Below are 27,301 nucleotides of genomic sequence, written 5' to 3'. Positions count from 1 at the left end.
AGCGCTTTTTTACGTGTTTTTTTATTTTGTTTTTAGCGAAACCTATACCAGCGCTTTTCCCTAAAAGCGCTTTCGTAGGGGTGCTGCTAAAAGACAAATTTGGCATAGTGTCATGTGAATGCCTTGGGTTATATGTATTAATGTATGTGTTATTGTATTTATTGTTTCCCTAAGGGTCCGTTTGGTTCATTCGAGGGGAGGGAAGGGAATTTTGTCAAGGGGAGGGGAGGGATTTTAATTACATATATGTTTGGTTCAAAATATGAAGGGGGAGGAAAGGAATTTTATTTACAAATATGTTTGGTTCACAAAGGGAGGGGAGGTATTTTAAAACTAATTTAAATTTTTAACCTTGTAATTTTACTATAAGATTCACGATATTTACTATTTATAAGTATTCAATTCGATAACATAAAAAAAAATTATAAAAACGTAACAGTTATAATATATAGTTAAAAAAAATTATCGAATAAAATAAAATCTAACAAAAATATTTGAAACAAAAATATTGCAATAGTTAAAAAGTAACATAAAAACATAAAAGATAAAAGAGTTATTATTATTACTAAATTTTTAATTTTTAGAATACTATAACAACCTAAAAGATATTTGGAAAATTTATGTAAGCCCTCCAAAACCCTCCTTCAATACAATTTTTGAGTTCCCATATTTTATGGGGTTTTTAGTGTTATGAAGAAAATCAAACCCTCCAAAACCCCCATATCCAAAGTCTTTTTATTCTTTTCACCCAATTCTTCCTATTTTCCAAAGTCCTCCCCTCCATTCCTCTCCAAACTCGCAAACAAAGCCTAATAGTTAACAAACATAAATTTAGTTAACACAAATTGACCAAACAATCTTCAAAAATTAAAATAAAAGACATTGTTTCAAAAATTAAGAAAAACTCTTACCTCACCCCTTGGTTCTCTCACCCACCACGTGTGCTTCCAAAAATGTCCATCTGTTTCCGTAAATGTACATCAGAAAGTGTCTTGCTCTTCTTTTAAATGTAGTAAAAATAAAACCCTTGTTTTGATGATAAATAAAAAGCTTGATATATTAAAAATTTAAATATTTTGACTATTTTCAGATGAACACTCTCGTACTCTTATTCAATCAAATATTATTTAATGTCATGTTATTTTTTAAATTATTTTTTTTAAGAATAAATTAAATTTTAAATAAAAGTATTGGCACTTAACTAAATTTTATGAATATCAAATAATTTATCTATTTTGCAAAAAAAAAATATCTAATTTACAAATCACTTTACAATTTTAATAAAATATTAATATTTATTTTTTATCATATTTTATATTATTTATAGATAAAAAATAATTTTATTTTTTAATTTTTTTTCTAATATTAACAATAAAAATATTTTTCATAATTGCTTCTTTTCATATGCAAAATTAATTATAGTTTTTAAATGTGAAATGGTAAAAAGCGAAGAAGCAAATAAGAAAAAGAAAGAATAAAAGAGTAAAGAAAGAAGAAAATAACTCCTTTTCTTTTCTTGCACTTCGATGCTTTTGCTATTCAGTTTATTATTATCTATTTTTGTTGAACAAATATCCATGCGGTTGCACAGATAAATTTATGAATTAAAAGGTAGTGCACTGACAGTGTAAATTTTTTTTACACTGTCATCCAATAGAAACATTTTATTTTGCCATATCATATCAGTAACTTAAATTTTACAGTATGACTTGGTACTTAACAAGGTTGTGATTGGTTGACAGCGTAAAACTTTTTTACACTGTCAGTGCATCACCCCTTTTCTCTAAATTTATTTGATACGATTTAAAATATATTTTAATACATATTTAAAGTTGAAATTAATTATTTATTTTAAAATAAACAATAATTATATAAACTCAATCATATTAAAATATAAAGAGAAAAATTAGATCTGTGAAATGAAAGAAAAATAAATATTTGATATTTAAAAATAATGATTTTATCTTTTAAATTAAAGTAATCGTTGATTAAATAAAATATGTATTATGATGATAATGATCCGTGAAATAAAAATTTTATTTGATACAATATAAAATGTATTTATATGCTGATATAAATTTAAAATAAAGGCTTAATTGCAATTTTGGTCCCCTATTATTCATTTTTGTAGGCTTTGGTCCCCCTATTTTAAAATCCGGAATTTTAGTCCCTTTATTTTAGTTTTTTGAGAATTTTAGTCCCCTTCATTTAAAATTGTCTTCGGATTTGCAGGGGACCAAAATCTAAAAAAACTAAAATATAGGGACTAAAATTCCGGATTTTAAAGTAGGGGGACCAAAACCTAAAAAAATAGATAATAGAGGAACCAAAATTGCAATTAAGACTAAAATAAATTATTTAATTATAAAATAAAAACAATTATATAAATAGACTTAAATACACTTTTGATTTCCCTATATTAATTTTAGAAAATTTAACTTCCAAAAAATGTTACAGCAACTCAACGAACTTTTCTGGCGAAGACTTCAAGGTCAACTGTATTTGTTTTTCCTACAACATATTATTCACCTGCACTACCGCAAATGCAGCTACAACAACCATCGTTTGTGCAACTTCAACTATTGTAAAACTAGATTTCAAGGAGGAATATCAAGATGGCTGGATTGGTTTTAATTAGGATTCATATTTTTATGGGATTCATAAGTTTTGTCCTTTTAAAATTTCTCAATAAAATTATTATTTGAATTAAAATATTATGTAAAATTAAAAATAACTAAAATTAAAATATTGATTAAATATGACCTGTATGCCTTCTTCTTATGCCACATCATTAAATATTCAGAATTAATTTTTCTAAAAAGTTAAATGTATATATTTCAAAGAGAAAATGGGTGATGTATTGGCAGGTGTAAAAAAAATTTACGTTGTCAACCAATCACGACCATGAATTAGGACAAATTAGACTGTAACTTTTAAGAAGTTTATATGACATGGCAAAACGATTTGTTTCTATTGGATGACAGTGTAAAACTTTTTTCACTGTCAATGCACTACATTTAACCTCTATTTCAAATTAAAAATTTAGAATTAATTGATTTTAATGATGTGACATGTGATTGGACAAATCTTGAGGTGAAATGTCATTAAAAAACATGTCAAATGACATGGACCGTAAAAAGTAAAATTAATATAGGGAGATCAAAAGTTCATTTAAACCTAATAAATAAATAGAAAGAAAAAAACTAAAATAAAAGTGAGAAAGGTGAGAAAAAGAATTGAAAGGGAATTTTGAAATTTTAATTGAGAGATAGAATGAATGTATGTAATATTTAATTATAATTTAATTGATAAATGTTAAAAATGAATGTCAGATGTCAATTTTAAGAAAATGAATATATGACATTAATGTAATAGAAGATGAGAATGAAAAAAAAGTAAATATTATTTAAGTATATTTTAGTGTAAATGATTGAGATACTCTTACACCCCTCTTGTATCTCTAATCCACCATGTGAGTTGTCAAAATTGTCCATATACTTTGTAGATGTAATTCCAAAAATACATTTTCTTAAAAAAATTTGGTCTTTTTCGTAGATGCATAAAAAAAAATCTCAAATTAATTGAAAAAATTCAAAATTAATTAAGTTCATGAAATCTTCCGTAGCTATATCCCCCGAAGATTTTGATAATAGAGTAGTAAACTACGAAAGGTTCATGAACATTCTGTTATATTTTAAAATCAATTACATTTCACTCCTAAATTTCAATTTTTTTAACAAAAATGGAACATCAAATTATAGTAAATTAAAGTAGTGCAATTGAGGTTTTTCAATTACTTTGATTTACTATAATTTGATTAATTTGATGTTCCATTTTTATTTTTGTTAAAAGAATTAGAGTTTAGGAGTGAAATGTAATTTATTTAAAAAATATAATTTATTTAAAAAAATAATTTATAAATTACTTTACAATTAAAGAATTCTTTAGTAAAAAAAGTAATTTATAAATTACTTTACAATTTTAATAAAATCTTCATATTAATTTTCACCTTACTTTATATTTATTATTTATTGATAAAAAGTAATTTCATTTTTTGTTTCTAATATTAATGTTAATAATAAAAATAATTTTGAAAATTGTTTCTTTCTATATACAAAATAAATTATATTTAAAAAATGTGAAATGGTAAAAAGCTAAAAAACAAATAAGGAAAAGAAATCAAAAGAGTACAGAAAGAAGAAAAATAACCCCCTTTCCTTTCTTGCACTTGGATGCTATTGCTATCTGGTTGTTGTTCATCATCATTATTGATGATAATGGTAACCTCATAGATCATAATTACGATGATCAGTATTTGAAATCAAACCAAACTGCATCATCAGGAGGCGATCATCATCCTCGTACCATCATGTCGTTTTCGTTCTTTAAGGTTTCCAGGCCTAAAACGCCGCAGGAAGTGGTCAAGTCTATCAAAGAGAGTCTCGTCGCACTCGATACCAAAACCGTTGTTGAAGTTAAAGCCCTTGAGAAGGTAACCCTCCTGAGATTTACCATCATCCCTTGTTCTCAATTTTCAATTGCTCTATATGGGTCTCAGTTTTTTCAGTTAAATTTTCTTTCTTGAAACATGGGTATGCCTTAAGTTTTGATTTTTTTATTGTTTTAGTGTGTTTTGTGTTATAAAGATATTATTTTTTAATTCATTCTTGTTATTTTAATTTACTTGTTTTGTCGGAGGAACAATTGTCACTGAATTTAACTCATGAAAGCTTTCTGATGGAAATTTGCTGGTTATGTACTTCTACCACTGTAATTCTCTCTATATAAAAAGGTCCTTTATGCATATGCTCTGATCTAGAACTCATGTTCGCTACGGCGACGGTGGTTGGATGTTAGCTTGATGGCTATTGGATATGGAGGTGTATCTGCTAACACTCTAACGCTCATGTTAGTATTGGTTGTGGGTGTGTATCTTGAGAGGTGTGTACCTTGAGAGTATGAATATTTCATAAGGGTCCTAGACTCTGTCAAATTTTACTCATATTAATCATTCGATACTAGTGTTAGCGACTAAATTGATAGTAAGTGGTTAAATATAGGGACCAAATTGATAGTAAGTTGCATAATAAGTTGACTTAATTGATAGTAAGGAGTTATATATAGGGATCAACTTGACATTTTAATAGAGTCGGGGACTTTTTTGAAATAATCATAATGTCAAGGGTTAGCTTGAGTGTTCTTTCAAACACAAGGACTAGTTTTCTAGTTTACTCTACAGAGCATTGAGGTTTCAACTTCTATTACTTTGTTTTGTTGTGGTCGTCTCCGGTAATGGTACATGTGATGGTTGTAGAATACGAACTTGCGAAGTTAACACTCTTTCTAGTTAACATAGCACAGTCAAAAGTAACACTAATATAATCGGAGTTTCATGTTACAGTGGGATGCAATTGCAAACAACTGTTTCATAAGGCAGGTTAATCATTTAAGAGGGTTGTGTCAGAGAGTTTGCTCCATATCAGATTGTTTTATCTTTCACTATGTTCCAATTGTTGTACATATTTATGTTTACGAGAAGAAAATTGTTTAAAATTATTTGATGTTTGTTGATACATTTTTTTAGGCTTTAGAGGAAGTTGAAAAGAATTTTGTTACAATGAGAACTATGCTTTCTGGAGATGGGGAATCAGAACCGAATTTGGACCAGGTTTCACAGCTTGTGGAGGAAATCAGAAGATGGTCTGGCAAGACATCAGAAGATGGTCAAGGCAGAATCAGAACATGGGTCTATGGAAGCATCAGAAGAACTTGAGATCAGAAGCAGAAGCACTGAAGTTCTCATGGTATCACGCTCAGAAGCACTTCAAGGTCAGAAGACAAGAAGATGCTATGCACCAAGTTGTTTGACTCTGATGATATTCAAACGTTGTATACACAAACATCAGATCAGAAGAAAGTACAGGTGGCAGGCTACGCTGACTGACAAAAGGAACGTTGGAAGCTATTAAAGGCAACGTTAGTAGACACAGCGTGAACAAGGCTCGAGGTAGTTGACAAAAGCGTGAAACATTAAATGCAATGCTGTACGGAATACGCAAAGCATTAAATGCTCCCAACGGTCATCTTCTCAATTGCCTATAAATATGAAGTTCTGATGAGAAGCAAGGTTAACGATTTTGAAAGAACTTATTCTGAAAAACTTGCTGAAACGCTGTTCAACTCAAAGCTCAGAAACTTCATCTTCATCAAAGCTCACTACATTGCTGTTGTAATATATTAGTGAGATTAAGCTTAAACGTTAAGAGAAATATCACTGTTGTGATTATAGCTTTTCAGAAGCATTGTAAAACTCTTATTTGATTACATTAATTTGTAAGTAACTAGAGTGATCAAGTGTTGATCAGGATACTCTAGGAAGTCTTAGCTTGTGTCTAAGCAGTTGTAATTAGAGTGATCACGTGGTGGTCAGGATACTCTAAGAAAGTCTTAGCTTGTGTCTAAGCATTTGTTCCTAGAGTGATCAGGTTGTGATCAGGATACTCTAGAAGACTTAGTCGTGGGCTAAGTGGAAAACCATTGTAATCTGCTGCGATTAGTGGATTAAATCCTCAGGTGAGGTAAATCACTCCGTGGGGGTGGACTGGAGTAGTTTAGTTAACAACGAACCAGGATAAAAATAACTGTGCAAATTGTTTTTATCGTTCAAGTTTTTAGACTACACTTATTCAAACCCCCCCTTTCTAAGTGTTTTTCTATCCTTCAACTATAAGCAAGAAGAAATGGCTAGTAACCTGAGTTGGACTTGATGTGGGAGACGGGTAGGTTTGAATCGGCGTTGTACAAGTTGAAACCAGAGGCTTCAAAGTAACTGTAAAATTAAACACACATGATGCAGTTAAATACACCACTACTAACACAATATCAAAAAAACCCCAATCTAGAACTCAATTGTTTAAAATGATATGAAATCAATTATCAATTAGCTAGTAACTACAAACACCCGAATTTACAAAACCGAAATGCTCAAATATGTTCTAGACTCAATTAGCTAGAACTCGATTTTTGAAAAATGCAGTAAGTAGTTCATATGTTCTAGACTTTTCGAATTTACAAAACCGAAATGCTCAAATATTTGTTCCAGTGAAAGAAGAAAATCCTTAATCACTCTGGGATATGAAGAATGTTAGATGAATATATAAAGATCAAATTTCACAGCAATACATTAACTATCTCTTTCTAGTACTTACTTACTTCTACTTATAACCAACCTAACTTAACTATCTCATTCTCCAACATTAATAAACATGAATAAGAAGCTTTCAAGAAACACAAAGATAGACACAAGAGCACCACAGTATATAGACAGATTGAACCACAAGGCCAGAACATGATTAACTGTTCAGATATTAACAATATTATATCTAAGGTAACAACACAGTATATAAACAGATTGAATACCTGAAGAAATTCTACAAGTCTTCAAAAGCGTTAGTGGAATGAAACACCAAACTAAGCTGCTGGAAAAAATTCTACAAATCTTTAACTGAGCTTGAGTAAAGCAAGCTTCAAAGAACAAAATGAAATCAATTAAGATAATGGAAAAATTGGAGATAATCACACATAACAACCAAGTTTTAATAATCACACATAACAATTTCTAAACATGTATTAGTAAAGGAAATAATCACACATAACAACCAAATTTTAATAGATAACTACAAAGAATAATTCATCTAAGTGAATAATTCATCAGTTCTAACACCTAAGTGAATAATTCATCAGTTCTACAATAGCAAAAAGGTAAATAACCAAACCTATTAGTAAATAGTGCTGCTACAGGCAACTTTGTTTATCGGAAATCATGAACAAGATTCGACCATCGTAACTCGTCAAGGAACAACGAAATGCAACAAGATTGTTTAAATAACCACTATTGACTCACATCAGTACGCATACATGTTAGTTTTTTTCCATCTCATATTAATCTTCAATACCTTTCAATAAACTTCATCTTTACTCAAACAAGCAACAAACCCACCAAAATTAAAATTTGTCATTTTATCATCATCTATCACTTTCTCTAACTTTATCTTTTGTTGGTGTTTCATTATATATGGTTTTCCACAAATAAAAAATGAAGGTTTGTAACTATTGTTGCTGAAGCTCAGACTTGGTAATTTTGAAATGCATCACAAAATAGCCATACAAGATTCACAAAGAAACATTAATACAAATCTGAATTTCATAGCTAGAATCAACACAGTAAATATTAAAAAGGAGGCAAAACTTAGATGGTTGTAACATTAGCATTATATTGAACGAATTTCAGAATTGTTGAAATAAAAATCATATATCTAACATTTCAATTCCATATTGCTCTAACATACTGCTCTAATATTTCAATTCCATATTAATAAACAGCTATAACAACCTACAACAAAAGATCGAAAATGAAATCCTAATCCTAACCCCCAAATTCGTAGAGAGTTCTTCCCTGTCTCTTAAGAGCATAAACAACATCCATAGCTGTAACTACATGTTTTGCATTTGTAGGAAATTGTTATATTTTGAAGATAGAAAAATAGTGAAAGATGAGAGAAGATTTACCTCAAAACGAATTTGAAGTTGTTGTTACTGAGAGGAGGTGTTGTCGCCGCCTGAAGTGAAATCGACACAACTTGAAATTGAGAAGGAACTGAGAATAGTGTTTTAGAAGAGACTTTCGTGAGTTGCGGCGGTGTTGATGGAGCTGAGAACGGCGGTGACCGGTGGTGAACGGCGGTGACTGTTGCAATGGTTGAGCTGAAGACGGAGGAAGTTCGTGACTGTGGATGAGAGAAGAGGGAAATAGACTGAATTAACAGAAGAGGGAGATTCTGAGAATTAGGGATTTGTGACTTTTATTTTATTTTAAAAAAATTAATTGGAAGCTATGACAGCGCTTTTGGAAAACGCCTTCGTACCTAGGCCTTTACCAGCGCTTTTTAGGACAAAAGCGCTTTCGTAGTCTTACCCCTATAGCAGCGCTTCTGAAAGCGCTTTCATAACCCCCCTATAAGAGCGCTTTTGAAAAGCGCTTTCGTACCCATGCCTTTACCAGCACTTTTTGAAAGCGCTTTCGTAACTCCCCTATAAGAGCGCTTTTTTACGTGTTTTTTTATTTTGTTTTTAGCGAAACCTATACCAGCGCTTTTCCCTAAAAGCGCTTTCGTAGGGGTGCTGCTAAAAGACAAATTTGGCATAGTGTCATGTGAATGCCTTGGGTTATATGTATTAATGTATGTGTTATTGTATTTATTGTTTCCCTAAGGGTCCGTTTGGTTCATTCGAGGGGAGGGAAGGGAATTTTGTCAAGGGGAGGGGAGGGATTTTAATTACATATATGTTTGGTTCAAAATATGGAGGGGGAGGAAAGGAATTTTATTTACAAATATGTTTGGTTCACAAAGGGAGGGGAGGTATTTTAAAACTAATTTAAATTTTTAACCTTGTAATTTTACTATAAGATTCACGATATTTACTATTTATAAGTATTCAATTCGATAACATAAAAAAAAATTATAAAAACGTAACAGTTATAATATATAGTTAAAAAAAATTATCGAATAAAATAAAATCTAACAAAAATATTTGAAACAAAAATATTGCAATAGTTAAAAAGTAACATAAAAACATAAAAGATAAAAGAGTTATTATTATTACTAAATTTTTAATTTTTAGAATACTATAACAACCTAAAAGATATTTGGAAAATTTATGTAAGCCCTCCAAAACCCTCCTTCAATACAATTTTTGAGTTCCCATATTTTATGGGGTTTTTAGTGTTATGAAGAAAATCAAACCCTCCAAAACCCCCATATCCAAAGTCTTTTTATTCTTTTCACCCAATTCTTCCTATTTTCCAAAGTCCTCCCCTCCATTCCTCTCCAAACTCGCAAACAAAGCCTAATAGTTAACAAACATAAATTTAGTTAACACAAATTGACCAAACAATCTTCAAAAATTAAAATAAAAGACATTGTTTCAAAAATTAAGAAAAACTCTTACCTCACCCCTTGGTTCTCTCACCCACCACGTGTGCTTCCAAAAATGTCCATCTGTTTCCGTAAATGTACATCAGAAAGTGTCTTGCTCTTCTTTTAAATGTAGTAAAAATAAAACCCTTGTTTTGATGATAAATAAAAAGCTTGATATATTAAAAATTTAAATATTTTGACTATTTTCAGATGAACACTCTCGTACTCTTATTCAATCAAATATTATTTAATGTCATGTTATTTTTTAAATTATTTTTTTTAAGAATAAATTAAATTTTAAATAAAAGTATTGGCACTTAACTAAATTTTATGAATATCAAATAATTTATCTATTTTGCAAAAAAAAAATATCTAATTTACAAATCACTTTACAATTTTAATAAAATATTAATATTTATTTTTTATCATATTTTATATTATTTATAGATAAAAAATAATTTTATTTTTTAATTTTTTTTCTAATATTAACAATAAAAATATTTTTCATAATTGCTTCTTTTCATATGCAAAATTAATTATAGTTTTTAAATGTGAAATGGTAAAAAGCGAAGAAGCAAATAAGAAAAAGAAAGAATAAAAGAGTAAAGAAAGAAGAAAATAACTCCTTTTCTTTTCTTGCACTTCGATGCTTTTGCTATTCAGTTTATTATTATCTATTTTTGTTGAACAAATATCCATGCGGTTGCACAGATAAATTTATGAATTAAAAGGTAGTGCACTGACAGTGTAAATTTTTTTTACACTGTCATCCAATAGAAACATTTTATTTTGCCATATCATATCAGTAACTTAAATTTTACAGTATGACTTGGTACTTAACAAGGTTGTGATTGGTTGACAGCGTAAAACTTTTTTACACTGTCAGTGCATCACCCCTTTTCTCTAAATTTATTTGATACGATTTAAAATATATTTTAATACATATTTAAAGTTGAAATTAATTATTTATTTTAAAATAAACAATAATTATATAAACTCAATCATATTAAAATATAAAGAGAAAAATTAGATCTGTGAAATGAAAGAAAAATAAATATTTGATATTTAAAAATAATGATTTTATCTTTTAAATTAAAGTAATCGTTGATTAAATAAAATATGTATTATGATGATAATGATCCGTGAAATAAAAATTTTATTTGATACAATATAAAATGTATTTATATGCTGATATAAATTTAAAATAAAGGCTTAATTGCAATTTTGGTCCCCTATTATTCATTTTTGTAGGCTTTGGTCCCCCTATTTTAAAATCCGGAATTTTAGTCCCTTTATTTTAGTTTTTTGAGAATTTTAGTCCCCTTCATTTAAAATTGTCTTCGGATTTGCAGGGGACCAAAATCTAAAAAAACTAAAATATAGGGACTAAAATTCCGGATTTTAAAGTAGGGGGACCAAAACCTAAAAAAATAGATAATAGAGGAACCAAAATTGCAATTAAGACTAAAATAAATTATTTAATTATAAAATAAAAACAATTATATAAATAGACTTAAATACACTTTTGATTTCCCTATATTAATTTTAGAAAATTTAACTTCCAAAAAATGTTACAGCAACTCAACGAACTTTTCTGGCGAAGACTTCAAGGTCAACTGTATTTGTTTTTCCTACAACATATTATTCACCTGCACTACCGCAAATGCAGCTACAACAACCATCGTTTGTGCAACTTCAACTATTGTAAAACTAGATTTCAAGGAGGAATATCAAGATGGCTGGATTGGTTTTAATTAGGATTCATATTTTTATGGGATTCATAAGTTTTGTCCTTTTAAAATTTCTCAATAAAATTATTATTTGAATTAAAATATTATGTAAAATTAAAAATAACTAAAATTAAAATATTGATTAAATATGACCTGTATGCCTTCTTCTTATGCCACATCATTAAATATTCAGAATTAATTTTTCTAAAAAGTTAAATGTATATATTTCAAAGAGAAAATGGGTGATGTATTGGCAGGTGTAAAAAAAATTTACGTTGTCAACCAATCACGACCATGAATTAGGACAAATTAGACTGTAACTTTTAAGAAGTTTATATGACATGGCAAAACGATTTGTTTCTATTGGATGACAGTGTAAAACTTTTTTCACTGTCAATGCACTACATTTAACCTCTATTTCAAATTAAAAATTTAGAATTAATTGATTTTAATGATGTGACATGTGATTGGACAAATCTTGAGGTGAAATGTCATTAAAAAACATGTCAAATGACATGGACCGTAAAAAGTAAAATTAATATAGGGAGATCAAAAGTTCATTTAAACCTAATAAATAAATAGAAAGAAAAAAACTAAAATAAAAGTGAGAAAGGTGAGAAAAAGAATTGAAAGGGAATTTTGAAATTTTAATTGAGAGATAGAATGAATGTATGTAATATTTAATTATAATTTAATTGATAAATGTTAAAAATGAATGTCAGATGTCAATTTTAAGAAAATGAATATATGACATTAATGTAATAGAAGATGAGAATGAAAAAAAAGTAAATATTATTTAAGTATATTTTAGTGTAAATGATTGAGATACTCTTACACCCCTCTTGTATCTCTAATCCACCATGTGAGTTGTCAAAATTGTCCATATACTTTGTAGATGTAATTCCAAAAATACATTTTCTTAAAAAAATTTGGTCTTTTTCGTAGATGCATAAAAAAAAATCTCAAATTAATTGAAAAAATTCAAAATTAATTAAGTTCATGAAATCTTCCGTAGCTATATCCCCCGAAGATTTTGATAATAGAGTAGTAAACTACGAAAGGTTCATGAACATTCTGTTATATTTTAAAATCAATTACATTTCACTCCTAAATTTCAATTTTTTTAACAAAAATGGAACATCAAATTATAGTAAATTAAAGTAGTGCAATTGAGGTTTTTCAATTACTTTGATTTACTATAATTTGATTAATTTGATGTTCCATTTTTATTTTTGTTAAAAGAATTAGAGTTTAGGAGTGAAATGTAATTTATTTAAAAAATATAATTTATTTAAAAAAATAATTTATAAATTACTTTACAATTAAAGAATTCTTTAGTAAAAAAAGTAATTTATAAATTACTTTACAATTTTAATAAAATCTTCATATTAATTTTCACCTTACTTTATATTTATTATTTATTGATAAAAAGTAATTTCATTTTTTGTTTCTAATATTAATGTTAATAATAAAAATAATTTTGAAAATTGTTTCTTTCTATATACAAAATAAATTATATTTAAAAAATGTGAAATGGTAAAAAGCTAAAAAACAAATAAGGAAAAGAAATCAAAAGAGTACAGAAAGAAGAAAAATAACCCCCTTTCCTTTCTTGCACTTGGATGCTATTGCTATCTGGTTGTTGTTCATCATCATTATTGATGATAATGGTAACCTCATAGATCATAATTACGATGATCAGTATTTGAAATCAAACCAAACTGCATCATCAGGAGGCGATCATCATCCTCGTACCATCATGTCGTTTTCGTTCTTTAAGGTTTCCAGGCCTAAAACGCCGCAGGAAGTGGTCAAGTCTATCAAAGAGAGTCTCGTCGCACTCGATACCAAAACCGTTGTTGAAGTTAAAGCCCTTGAGAAGGTAACCCTCCTGAGATTTACCATCATCCCTTGTTCTCAATTTTCAATTGCTCTATATGGGTCTCAGTTTTTTCAGTTAAATTTTCTTTCTTGAAACATGGGTATGCCTTAAGTTTTGATTTTTTTATTGTTTTAGTGTGTTTTGTGTTATAAAGATATTATTTTTTAATTCATTCTTGTTATTTTAATTTACTTGTTTTGTCGGAGGAACAATTGTCACTGAATTTAACTCATGAAAGCTTTCTGATGGAAATTTGCTGGTTATGTACTTCTACCACTGTAATTCTCTCTATATAAAAAGGTCCTTTATGCATATGCTCTGATCTAGAACTCATGTTCGCTACGGCGACGGTGGTTGGATGTTAGCTTGATGGCTATTGGATATGGAGGTGTATCTGCTAACACTCTAACGCTCATGTTAGTATTGGTTGTGGGTGTGTATCTTGAGAGGTGTGTACCTTGAGAGTATGAATATTTCATAAGGGTCCTAGACTCTGTCAAATTTTACTCATATTAATCATTCGATACTAGTGTTAGCGACTAAATTGATAGTAAGTGGTTAAATATAGGGACCAAATTGATAGTAAGTTGCATAATAAGTTGACTTAATTGATAGTAAGGAGTTATATATAGGGATCAACTTGACATTTTAATAGAGTCGGGGACTTTTTTGAAATAATCATAATGTCAAGGGTTAGCTTGAGTGTTCTTTCAAACACAAGGACTAGTTTTCTAGTTTACTCTACAGAGCATTGAGGTTTCAACTTCTATTACTTTGTTTTGTTGTGGTCGTCTCCGGTAATGGTACATGTGATGGTTGTAGAATACGAACTTGCGAAGTTAACACTCTTTCTAGTTAACATAGCACAGTCAAAAGTAACACTAATATAATCGGAGTTTCATGTTACAGTGGGATGCAATTGCAAACAACTGTTTCATAAGGCAGGTTAATCATTTAAGAGGGTTGTGTCAGAGAGTTTGCTCCATATCAGATTGTTTTATCTTTCACTATGTTCCAATTGTTGTACATATTTATGTTTACGAGAAGAAAATTGTTTAAAATTATTTGATGTTTGTTGATACATTTTTTAGGCTTTAGAGGAAGTTGAAAAGAATTTTGTTACAATGAGAACTATGCTTTCTGGAGATGGGGAATCAGAACCGAATTTGGACCAGGTTTCACAGCTTGTGGAGGAAATCTGCAAGGAGGGAGTTCTTACTCTCGTAATTCACAATCTGCCTATACTTGGATGGGAAGTAAGATTCTGATACAGAACACTATCATATGCATGCAGTCGAGTTAATTGATTTCTCATTGTTGGTGCTTGAATTTTGTTACAGGCTAGAAAGGATTTAGTTCACTGCTGGTCCATATTATTGAAACAAAAGGTTGACTCAAATGATTGCTGTGTAGAATACATTGAACAACACTTTGAATTACTAGACGTTCTTGTTGTATAGTAAGATTCTTACTCCGTCACCTTTTTTTGCTCTTTTAATGTGGAAACACTATCATCACTAATTGCATTCATAGTTGTTTTTAGTTTTTCAAACTGATATCACAAAATTACCGGGCACTGTCATTCTGTTTATGCTATAAAATTGTTTATCCAATTTTCAAAGAACTGAAAATTATGCCAAGAGTCATGGGAGACATTTTATGGCAGTTTAACAACAACCAAACCTTATCCGACTAGGTTGAGTCGGCGACATTGATCAAACAATAACATAATGTACTGATACATGATAGAATAATGAGTTGTTTCTGTGTTAAATGTCTTGTTAAATTTGACATGCTTTTTGTCAATGTTACTATATATTATTATCTTGTTTTATTTTTTATACATTACTCGGAAAAGTCAGATCAGTGTCGGAAATGTGGTTAGTGTCCGTGTTGTGTCCCAGTGTCCGTGTCGGAGTCTCTGCTTCATAGAAATTTACACCTAGAATATTAACATGTATATGTAAGTAGACAATTGTCTAGTGCTATGTGATTTATGTGATTAGTTTAAGTAGTTGCTGACATCTATGTATTTATTTCCGAGCAGCTATGATAACAAAGAAATTGCATTGAGCTCTGGCATAATGTTGCGGGAGTGCATCAAATTTCCAAATCTTGCAAAGTAAGATATTTTCGGTTGTCATTAGATGCTATTTTCCTTAATTTTTCTGTTCCTATTCTTTTAAATCGCTATGATATCTTCTTCGTAAGCTCACATTGATTCTGCCAAGATTTTGATGTGCATTTTTGTCAACAGAAAATGGTAAAGTCAGTTGCAGTGTTTTAACTTTCTGACATTTTGGATGTTTTCAGATACATATTGGAATCTGCAAGCTTTGCGTTGTTCTTTAAATTTGTAGAGTTGCCTAACTTTGATGTATCATCCGATGCATTTTCTACATTTAAGGTCAGATTCTTCCTCGCCTCTTTAAGTTTTGTAATGACTTACCTTGCTGTTTGCCTACAGCTATTTCATACATCTCTTTTGAATATGCTTGCTTTGCAGGACCTTCTCACTAAACATGGAAATGTGGTCGCTGAATTTTTGACGGCTCACTATGATGAGGTTTGCGCCCTCCTTGGCATGCTTATCTTATTTGAACATATCAAGGCAGCACAAAATGCTGCTTGAGAAACAATTATGTTTTTCTAATAGGACTTCTTCTTCTCAGTTCTTTGATCAATACGAGAACCTCTTGACGTCTCCCAATTACGTCACAAGGAGGCAGTCTATAAAGGTCTGTTCTGTTCTGCTAACATTTTAAAACATTTTTACTTTCCGATCATATTTTTTATTTTAACAATTAAATTTATATGGATTTTAGCTTCTCTCGGATTTTCTTTTGGAATCTCCCAATGCTCAGATAATGAAGCGCTACATCTTAGAAGTTCGTTATTTGAAAGTCATGATGACATTGTTGACGGTATAACTCCTCTTAATCCTGTGTCATTGTGCGATACTCTTCTTTTTCCAGGTGATTAATTAATATGCTTACATGGTTGAGCAGGATTCAAGTAAAAACATTCAGTTATCAGCTTTTCACATTTTCAAGGTGATTTTCCCCCTTCACGTTCTCAAGTTAATCGACACATGTGTACATTTCGATCTTTGTTTTATTTATTCTTATCACATGTTTATCCAGATTTTTGTCGCTAATCCTAATAAGCCTCGAGATGTGAAAATTATTCTCGGGAAGAACCGGGAGAAGCTGCTAGGATTGCTTCATAACCTATCGCCAGGAAAAGGTTATTATGTTTTTAGTTGATTTAAAACATACAATTACATAGTATTCTTCTCAATAGTTGAAATTAAATTTTCTTTTGAGTAACTAATCTAGACCTTTTTTTCGGTTTTCAGGTTCAGAAGATGAGCAATTTGAGGAGGAAAAGGAGTTTATCATCAAGGAAATTGAAAGAATATCTGTATAAGAAATTTGTTGCAAGGATTTCATATTGGTGTTTGTGAGCAATTAATGAGTTTGTGGAAAAGACACCATTTTTTTTTTTTTTGGTATTGTAAATTGTAATACAAACTAAATGAAAGGCATAGATTGGTATTGTTAGGTTGGATTTAAGTTTTGAACCCTGGTACTCAGGGTTAGGGGTGTGTAAAAAAACTGATTTACAAAAACTAATTTCAAAAATTCAGTGCACCGATTTCAAAAGTCCATATTATTTTGTTTAAAACTGATCCAGATCCATTTCATTAAAACCAAAAAAAACCAATACCCATTTTTGAAAACCAATATATAAATGGTTAACCTATGAAGCACCGATACTTCAAAATCCCGGTCGTATCGTATCCGATACGCTCCGATACGCCGATACGCTCCGATACGCTGCCGATACGTATCGAAGGAGTATCCGATTTTTTTTTTTTAAAATAAAAAAAAAAAAAATCCGATACGGTTGCGATACGCTTCCGATACGTCCCGATACGTGATCTTCAATTTTTTTTGCAGATTTTATTTTTTTAATGACTCTTCATTTATTTTTTTATTTTTTAATAGTCATTATTTATTTCCCTATTTAATTCTTTCCTAATATTTATATTCCAATAATTTTTTTTTATCAATTTTTAATATCTTATTTAATTAAATTCATCATTAGTTGGGACTTCCTATTAGGCATATTATATTAGGCAATAGTTGTACGTTATCATAAAACTAATAGCCAATAACTATTAATAATAACTGTGCTAAGTCTTCAATTCCAATAATATTGATCATTAGTGGCTATTATTAGTGGCTATTTATATGACTAACATTTTCCAACATTGATACTATACCAATATCTTAGATTTAATATTTTTTTAGTAATATAGTTATGTAATGAAAGTTCTATTATGAGAGTGGTTTTGTTAGACTATAATTTAATTAAATATTTTATTTTAATCTTTATATGCGTATCTTAAACGTATCGTATCTTGTATTATTCAATTAGTAACGTATCGCCGTATCGGATACGTATCGTATCCGATACTCGTATCGTGTCCGTGCTTCATTGTGGTTAACCAATGTGCTATTTTCCTTGTCTCTGATTCATTGTCAATGATTATCAATATAAATATTAAGACAACACTTAACTGCATATTAGTGCATTGTCACCATTTTTGTTAGTGGTCTTCGTTAATCCTCTCTTAATTTCTAGCATGTAAAATTTTTAAAAATAGCCAAGATAATAAGCAACAGAGTAAAGTAAAACAATTTTATTATACACTAATTCATATCTGATTCCCTCAATTAAAATCTAAGATAATTTCTTAACATATTTATTTCAGAATTATTAATTATTAATTCAATTTAATATTTTGCTGAACTATTGTAATTTCTATGCATTTAAAAAAAGTTCAATTGTCTGGTTAAAACATTTAGATTTTCAAAATCACAGTGCATTTAGATTTATGTTTCTCGACAATTCTTATTATTTCTATAGACTCTGTTATTACTAAAATCAAACTATTATTGATTGAATTTCGTAAATATAAGATTTCATAAATGGATTTAAGAAAAATTTGAGAAAACTGAGTTTTAATGAAACCAACTTCTGAGAAAGTTTTGGTTTTAAAACTGGTCCAACTAAAAACCGGTTTTTGATATGAACCGGTTATAAACCGAACCAATTCAAATTTAAACCAATTTTTAAAAGATAAACCGGTTTTATTAAAGTGGTTTTAAAAACCAAACTGAACTATATATCTAATTCAATTTGGTTTGGTTTATGACCCATGCACACCCTTACTCAGGGTTGTGTATGTGAGTTTCTGGTAGTTGTTACCACATAGTCTACAAACCAAAAAAAAAATAAAAATTAAAGGCATAAACAAATAACATTGCTTTGATACTAATAGTGATTAAGTGTGTTATTATTAAAAAGTAGCAATTAGGTGAATTCCATCAAGAAGAAAAGATAAAAATTAAAGGCATAAATCAATAACATTGCTTTGATACTAATAGTGATTAGGTGAGTTATTATTAAAAAGTAGCAATTAGGTAAATTCCATCCAGAAAATATAAGAGTCAGGTGAAAATGCTTTTGTCAACTCAAAAAGAAAGTTGTCACATTTTTTACCTATATGCTTTTCCAATAGATCAATTTCATAGTAACAATTTTTTTAGTAAATTCATATTGAGAATCTACATGACATTTATTATTATTTTAGCAAATAATTAAATAAGTTTTTTTATTTTTATTTTTATAATTTTTTTTGGAAGATATACACACAAATGCGACCCAAAGGGTCCAACACAAAACTACAAACAAAAACCTATACCCAACTCATAGAAGGAAAGGAGCAATCCTTCCTCTAAGATTTGGTTCCTCCATATTCTATGCACAATCTTTTCTATAATCTCACTAGGTATTTTCCTATACCTCTCCTTATCCCTATCATTTATACTATATACAGTTTCATTCCTATAAATCCAGCAAGCATAAATGGTCTCAGCAAAAGCAGTCTTGAGCAGCTTCTGTTTCCAACTCTTACACTTGCACTTGTGAACTACCCAATTTATCTCTTGTTCCCATCTTAGAGGGGTATGGTCCAGCTGCTGCCATCTCAAAACCTCCCTCCATATGTCCTTTGTTACATAGCAGTCAAATAGTAAATGATTCAGATCTTCCTCACCTGCAATTACAGGATTTGGTATTGGCAGATTACCTGTAAAGTATCTGGGCATTCCTTTGGAAAGCAAAAGGATGTCTAATAAGGACTGTATGTGTCTGGTGGATAAATGGATAAAATAGGTAAAAGGATCAGCCATTGGTCAGCTCAGTTGCTGGGTTATTCTGGTAGGTTACAATTGATTAACAGTGTGATTTTTAGCACTGTTAATTATCACTACAACACGGAAGGCCTACGAAAGCGCTTATTTTGGGCTTTAAAAGCGCTTTAAAGCGCTGTGAAAGCCAGCGCTGGCGTAGGTAACAAAAGCGCTTCTAAAAGCGCTCTGGTAGACCCCCCTATAAGAGCGCTTTTCTGGAAAAAGCGCTCTGGTATCCCCCCTATTAGAGCGCTTTTTCTGGAAAAAGCGCTCTGATAGCCCCCCTATAAGAGCGCTTTTCCAAAAGCGCTTTCGTAGGTTGCGTTTTTTATTTTATTTTTTATGTTTTTTTTTATAAACCTATTATTTTTATAATTTCTAAACCTGCATTTATGGCAGCATTCTTTCATGAACCTGTAATTTACCATTGTTATCCCATAAACCTATAATTTACAATCGTAATCCCATTATTTCAGTAATCTCATTATTTCAACAAAGAAGCGATTTCGATTATATACTAAACATGCATTATAATTATACCATTGTAATTAATCCAAAATATATATACACTGATTCACATATTTCTAACATGAAAACAACTAAACCAATTCACATGACATTATAACAATAAGAAAATCATCCCTAAACAACTAAATCAACTAAATCGGTCCTAGTCCTGCAAAGTCTGAACATCTTCAAATGACTGAAAATCTTCACAATCTGCAAAATAAAAATAATATAATCAAAATAAGATTATTATTATATAAAGGCTCTAAAATAAGAAGGTAAAGAGTAGAACGAGTATATATATATATATATATATATATATATATATATATATATATATATATATATATATATATATATATATATATGTCGTGTAAAAAGAATAATCAAATTAAATATATCAATAAATACAAATTAATTTATTAATATTTAGGACTTTATATATCTAACTTGAATACATGGAATGGAATATCATTTATTGTAAATTAGTTCAACAAATTTTGTACATAAAGTTTACCTTAAATTTAACACAGCCACGTCATATAGCCCAGAGGGATAAAGCAATATAGATCACTAACAATAATCCTGTCACAGACACCCTCAAGAACAACATTAGCTACATGTTATTGATAGGAACACTATTAGAAACTCAACCAACAGCATGTCAAACAATTACAGAATTTGAGAAGTTGTTACCAAATTGATCAAAAGAGCTCAGTATCCTTGTGAGCTTTCTACTATCTCTTAGCAATATAAGAAGTTTCTCTGCAACAACAATTAATGTAAAGTTCACAACCAATTGACAGGAAAAATTAGACACAAATAAAAGTTGAATATTAATTTCTATGACAAATAATACATGACAACTAGTTACTACTACTTACCCTTCAGCGTTTTCCTTCATCTTTGAGCTATGCTATATCTACACTTATTTTCCTACACTTGTATATTACACCGTATATTTTAACACAGATAGATACTTGTGCACAGAAATTAAGATAGAATAAATTAATAAAAAATGAATTGTATACCTTGTATGTAGAAAATTACGGTGTTGGTGTAAGCTAGGGGTGTATGTTTACTCAATCAATAAATGTTGCAATAATGAGAAGGGGTTGTTGGACTAGAAATTTGAAGGTTTTGTTGGACTTAACCTGCATCGCCTCATTTCTATCCAAGTTGTATTGTGTCACAGAATATGAATCAAATAACTGTACCCCGAAGGATCCTGCCACAGAAGACTTCGGGGTACAATTACTTGATTCATATTCTGTGGAACATAATCGGCAGGGGCACATTGTGTTCTATCCTTTACCAGTCCATCCACTGTTTGAAGCTCAACCTACAATAGAAAAACGTGATTATTACTAACTACATATAGAAAATCTTGAATCATGTAAAAGTTGATGAAACAGATATCCCTTGTAGGTCTCATTATCAATAACATCTTCTACTTACTTGATACATGTCTTCAATACTCTAAATCACTGATAAAAACCTAACAAAAGCGCTTTATAAAAGTTTAATAGCTCAGATTGTCATTTAAAATGATTAGTTTGTCATTTATAAAAGTTTAATAGCTCAATTTATTTTATGATTGTCATCTATGGCGAGTTAAAAGTAGAATGTTAATTTCCAGATACATTATATTGAAAAAAAAATTAGAATGTGAAAGCTAAAAGAGTTCAAAAGTTCCCTAGAAATGAATGTTCTCAACACGTTCCACATTGGAACTCGTAATAGTGGCTAATAAAACAAAAAGTCCTATGCTTTATGTCCAGAAAAGATCATGTAAAAAGCGATCAATCCTGGAGGCCCTTTAAATCAATTCATACTAAATTAAAAAGTGTATAAAACTATAGATAAAACATCTATAGATGTAAATACTAACTTCACGGATCTAATGAAACTTTTATTCCAAAAACAAATTACTTGAGTTTTTTTTTCTGCATAAAAACCTAACAAACTTTGTCTTCAATACTCTAAATCACACTAATAAATATAATCCCTTGTAGGTCTCATTATCAATAACATCTTCTACTTACTTGATACATGTCTTCAATACTCTAAATCACTGATAAAAACCTAACAAACTTTGTCTTCAATACTCTAAATCACACTGATAAAACCTAAATCACTGATAAATTAAAAAAGCCCCAATAATATTAACTATAACCCTAAATAAAATTTTGTATTTTTGAAAGCAAACAATGAAAAAAAGGAAAATTTCCGGCACAAAACCCTAACCTGAACAGAGAAGAGATGGTTGAAGGGTGGCGATGGAGTGAGGAAGGCGGTGGCGGAATCGGTTGAAGGCTGGAGAGGGAGTGAGGACGGCGGAGCAACGAAAGGAAGAAGAAGGTTCGCGTGTTTTGGATCTGAAACAAAACGCGTGTGTTTGTAAAATATATAATTTTTTAAATGGGCTACCAGAGCGCTTTTCAAAAGCGCTTTAATAACACCCCCTACCAGAGCGCTTTTATCCCAAAAGCGCTTTCGTAGCACCCACCCTATAAGAGCGCTTTTAAAAGCGCTTTCATAACCCCCCTACCAGAGCGCTCTCATACCCCCCCTACCAGAGCGCTTTTTGAAAGCGCTCTCATAACCCCCCCTACCAGAGCGTTTTTTTTTGCATCATTTTCCCTTGTTTATTAATTTTGTTTTTAGCGAGCCCTACGAGAGCGCTTTTGCTAAAAGCGCTTTAGTAGCTGCGCTGCTACAGCTTAAATTTGGCGTAGTGTATTGAATCCAATGTATATACCCCTTCCTAAAGGCATCACTAAAAGACTGGAAAGTTTATGCAGGAATTTTTTATGGTCTGGAAAGGAAGAATATTCTAGAAGATCCGCGATTGCTTGGAGCAAGATTTTTGAACCAAAGAATCAAGGAGGGCTTAATGTGGTTGATTTGGAGAGATGGAATAAAGCTTGCTTGAGTAAACTTCTGTGGGACCTTTGTAGAAAAAGAGAAAGCCTTTGGGTTAGGTGGGTTCACACCTATTACATGAAGACTGATCAGGTTATGGAAGCACCAGTAAGAAGCACATGTTCTTGGATGTTGAAAGCCATCCTCAAACAAAGAGAAACTGTGGGGGATATGCAAGCTTGGAAGGACATGATCAACACTGATAACTTTAGGAAAAAAAAGGATCTATCATGGATTGCTCAGCAACACTCAGCCTGTGGAATGGAGGAATCTGATGTATGATAATGAAGCAAGGCCTCGTGCTATGTTTACAATGTGGCTTGCGTGCCATGATCGATTAGTTACAAAAGCCAGACTTATGAAGTTTGGAATTCTGAATAATAAAAAATTATCTTTTTATAATGTTTAGTTGCTACAAATTATTTATTTATATTTAATATTTTATTTTGTAATTTTAGATAACAAAAATATATTAATTAATTAAATGAAAATCATAACTACATAGGTGTCAAACTTTGCTGACTAGCAGGTGTCTCAGGGTCAATAGTTGATACAATCTTTGTTGGGACTTTCTCATGGTCAATGGTTGGTACTGCCTTTGCTCTCAGGACCAATGATCTGAGTCTCTCAGTACCAATGATCCGAGCGAAATATGCAATGGTGCCATATAAAAAACATTGCAATTGTATTTAAATAATATTGTATTTAAAAAATAGTTTTTTTTTGACATTCCTTTAAAATGTTAAGACACTGCCGCTAATACTACTATAAGGGCTAGAGGGTGGTACCAAATTAAATAACCGTTTTACTATTCGCCTACTGCAATTGTTGTCTGTTAAGATGAACAATATCCAACCACAAGTCGAAAGGTCTTCTGTATAGTTGAATGATACATTTGAATTAGACATTCTCTTTGGTATGTGATGTGAACCACAATACTTACACCAGTAAGATGTTTGATTAGATATCCTCGTAAAATTCAATAGGATAGCTTACCTCTTAAAAAAATAAAGTACAACCTTAAGTAAGAAAGAAAGGATTACAGTTTTTTTTCAAAGACCAAGTCAAACCGGAATAGAATAAATCATTGACTAATATTTTTTAAAAACATGTTTTTTATTCTTGATAAAAACTTTCAAGAATCTCCCCTTTAATAAGATACAGTAACTAATTAAAATGAAAGGAACATTAATTAAGATTAAGATTGTGAGTTTTAAAATATTCGAGAACCAATTCAAAATAATAAAAATATTTTATTTACCGATCATTTATCGATGAACGGATAAATTTTATTGAATTACTATTAATAAATATATATTTAAAAAAACAATGAAAGCACATCATATTATGATTGTGTTTTTTATAAAAAAATATCAACAATTTTAAATATATATATATATATATATATATATATATATATATATATATATATATATATATATATATATATATATATATATATATATATATATATATATATATATATATATATATATATATATATATATATATATATATATATATATATATATATATATATATATATATATATATATATATATATGCAAAATGTAAAAATATAAACAAAAATTCCTATATAAACACTAATAAAATATATTACGAAACAAATAAATATTTTACGAATCAACTAATCTTATATAGAGAAATAATAGAATTTAAAATTAAAAATAAATAAAAAGTAGACAAACTATGACAAATAAAAAAGGAAAGAATAATAAATAAAGAAATAAAACAAAAGTAAGAAATAGAAACACCGAAAAGGATAAAAAAATTGAATTATTTCATTTTATTAAATTGAATAAATAAAAAATTATAATTTAAAAAATAAGTTAATGACAATTTATTATATTTTATTTAACAATAAATAATGTAATTAAGGAGAAAAAAATAATAAGAAAAAAAATACTAAATGAAATTGTGTTACATAGATGTTTTTTTATGTTTCTAATTTAAAATATAAATAAATTATTTTATTTAACTATTTAATAACAATGTGCATAAAAACATCAATAAAATTATAATAACATAATATTTTATAACATTGAATAAAAAAATTATAAAATAATGTTATACCATTAATCTTTTAACATTTCATATTAATAGAGAAACAATAATAACACTAAAGTATTTTTATATTATGAGAAACCTTAGTCTCAATTTAAAATATTAGAAGAAGAAAACATGGACGAATAAAAAAAGAAAAGAAAATAACATATTAATGGAAAAAGCAATAGAGAAAATGGGTCATGCATTGACAGTGTAAATATTTTTACACTGTCAACCAATCACCACCATGCATCTAATTAAAATATTTTTTTATTTAAAAAAACTTTAATGACATGACACATTCATGACTCCCTATAATGTAAAACTATTTTACACTGTCAGTGCACTACCTTTTAACTCAAAGCAATATGAGGAATTAATAAATGAAGTCTTTGTTCAAATGTTCAAACTTGTTGAATATTTTCACCAAAACAATATGAGTACTTCTTATAGGAGTTCATTCATCTCTTGTCTTAGAAAGTTGCGAGACTTCAAGTTGGATCATCTGTTCGAGTAGAGATCCTCTCCATTTCTCAAAAGAAATAATGGAGATTGCCATTACTAAAGTTTTGGAGAATAATACATTTATATTATTTATAAGTGTGACATATATTTTATATACTTTGATATTTTTACAATGCAAACATTGGTAATTGCACTTTCCATTTCTTTGAAAAAATGGAGAGGATCTCAACTCCATTTGTTCACCATGCATTGAGTAGATATGACATGCTACACAAAACAATCAACTCCGTATCATTAATTACATTTTATTTATTATTTTAATCATTTGATAATTGTTATATAACTGATTTTTGGATATATGTTTTTAGATATTTTTGGTTTTACAAGATATTTTATTAGTTTTTCATATTAAGCATTTCACTACTATTTTATAGTATCGCTATAATAACACAACAAACTGACCCATCTAATTGATTATTGACCTAGATTCGAGGTGGCTGAAAAATATTTAATTTATAAAAAATTAATCAAAGTGTTGGTGTAATTTAATGTATTTTTTTTAGTATTTACTCAAAATCTCCAAATTATAGAGGTTAAAAATAATTGATTTTTTTCCATTTAACCCAATAATCCCATATTAAACCAGGGAGCGTAGAATTTTTTCCATCTATCCCAATGACCCCATATTAAATCATAGAGTATATATTTTTTTCCCATCTTTCCTCATGATCCTATATTTAATCATGAGCTAGTTAGTTTAGTGAATGAATTAATTGATAAAATTATATCTCACGTTCATCAAATATTAAAGATTAAATCAACACTAATTTTAAAATATAAATAAAAAGAAGGGGTGATTGATTACATAATTAAATATAATATATTTAAATAAAAAAATAAGTAAAAAGAAAGTGAAGAAAGATATTACATAATTATATATAATATAATTAAATAAAAAAAAGTGGAGAGTGGTTACATAATTATATAATTAAGTTGAAATAAAATGAAGACAAACTAGAGATTTAAAAAAAAAATTGATAGAAGAACTTTTAAATTATAATTTAGTATGATTATTTGATTTGAGATAAAATAAAATATAAGTAATAGTAGATAAAATAAGAAGGCTTAAATAGTCTTTTGATTTCTGTAACTTAACGAGTTTTTGAATTTGGTCAATGTAATTTTTTTTGTCTGAGACCCTATGTCTCACTTTTTTTATTGGCGTTGGTCCTTGACGTTAAAATTATATTACAAAAATAATGCTCATTATTCACTAGACCAAGCTTTCTTTTTGTTTATAACATTGCAACATTATTCAAATACTTGCTCCCTTATAGAGGGACCACAAAACTATTTAAGCCAATAAAAAATAATTAAATACATTTTAAGATGCATGTTGCTAAAACATACCTTCTAAAAGAAAAGTGAGCATAGTTTAGCAAACTTCTTATGAAGATTTATTTTAGTAACCTACATCTTAGGGCG

At 29.3% G+C, this 27,301-nt stretch overlaps 2 protein-coding genes across 2 annotated transcripts; both read left to right on the top strand.

The window, feature by feature from the left end:
- Positions 1–4,178: 4,178 nt before the first annotated feature.
- Positions 4,179–6,265, top strand: LOC131599935 (uncharacterized). The gene is made up of 2 exons (XM_058872175.1): positions 4,179–4,492; positions 5,585–6,265. The coding sequence occupies exons 1-2, from the start codon at positions 4,370–4,372 to the stop codon at positions 5,771–5,773; spliced, it is 312 nt and encodes a 103-aa protein (XP_058728158.1). The 5' UTR covers positions 4,179–4,369; the 3' UTR covers positions 5,774–6,265.
- A 7,014-nt stretch (positions 6,266–13,279) lies between these two features.
- Positions 13,280–17,259, top strand: LOC131595504 (uncharacterized). Its single transcript, XM_058867860.1, has 11 exons — positions 13,280–13,589; positions 14,681–14,845; positions 14,930–15,048; positions 15,637–15,711; positions 15,903–15,996; positions 16,096–16,155; positions 16,262–16,327; positions 16,415–16,513; positions 16,598–16,642; positions 16,733–16,835; positions 16,948–17,259. The coding sequence occupies exons 1-11, from the start codon at positions 13,467–13,469 to the stop codon at positions 17,016–17,018; spliced, it is 1,020 nt and encodes a 339-aa protein (XP_058723843.1). The 5' UTR covers positions 13,280–13,466; the 3' UTR covers positions 17,019–17,259.
- Positions 17,260–27,301: the final 10,042 nt, after the last annotated feature.

This window comes from Vicia villosa, linkage group LG4 (genome assembly GCF_029867415.1).
Source record: "Vicia villosa cultivar HV-30 ecotype Madison, WI linkage group LG4, Vvil1.0, whole genome shotgun sequence".
In the NCBI taxonomy this organism is placed as follows: Eukaryota; Viridiplantae; Streptophyta; class Magnoliopsida; order Fabales; family Fabaceae; genus Vicia; species Vicia villosa.
This window is presented reverse-complemented; position numbering and strand designations above follow the sequence as displayed.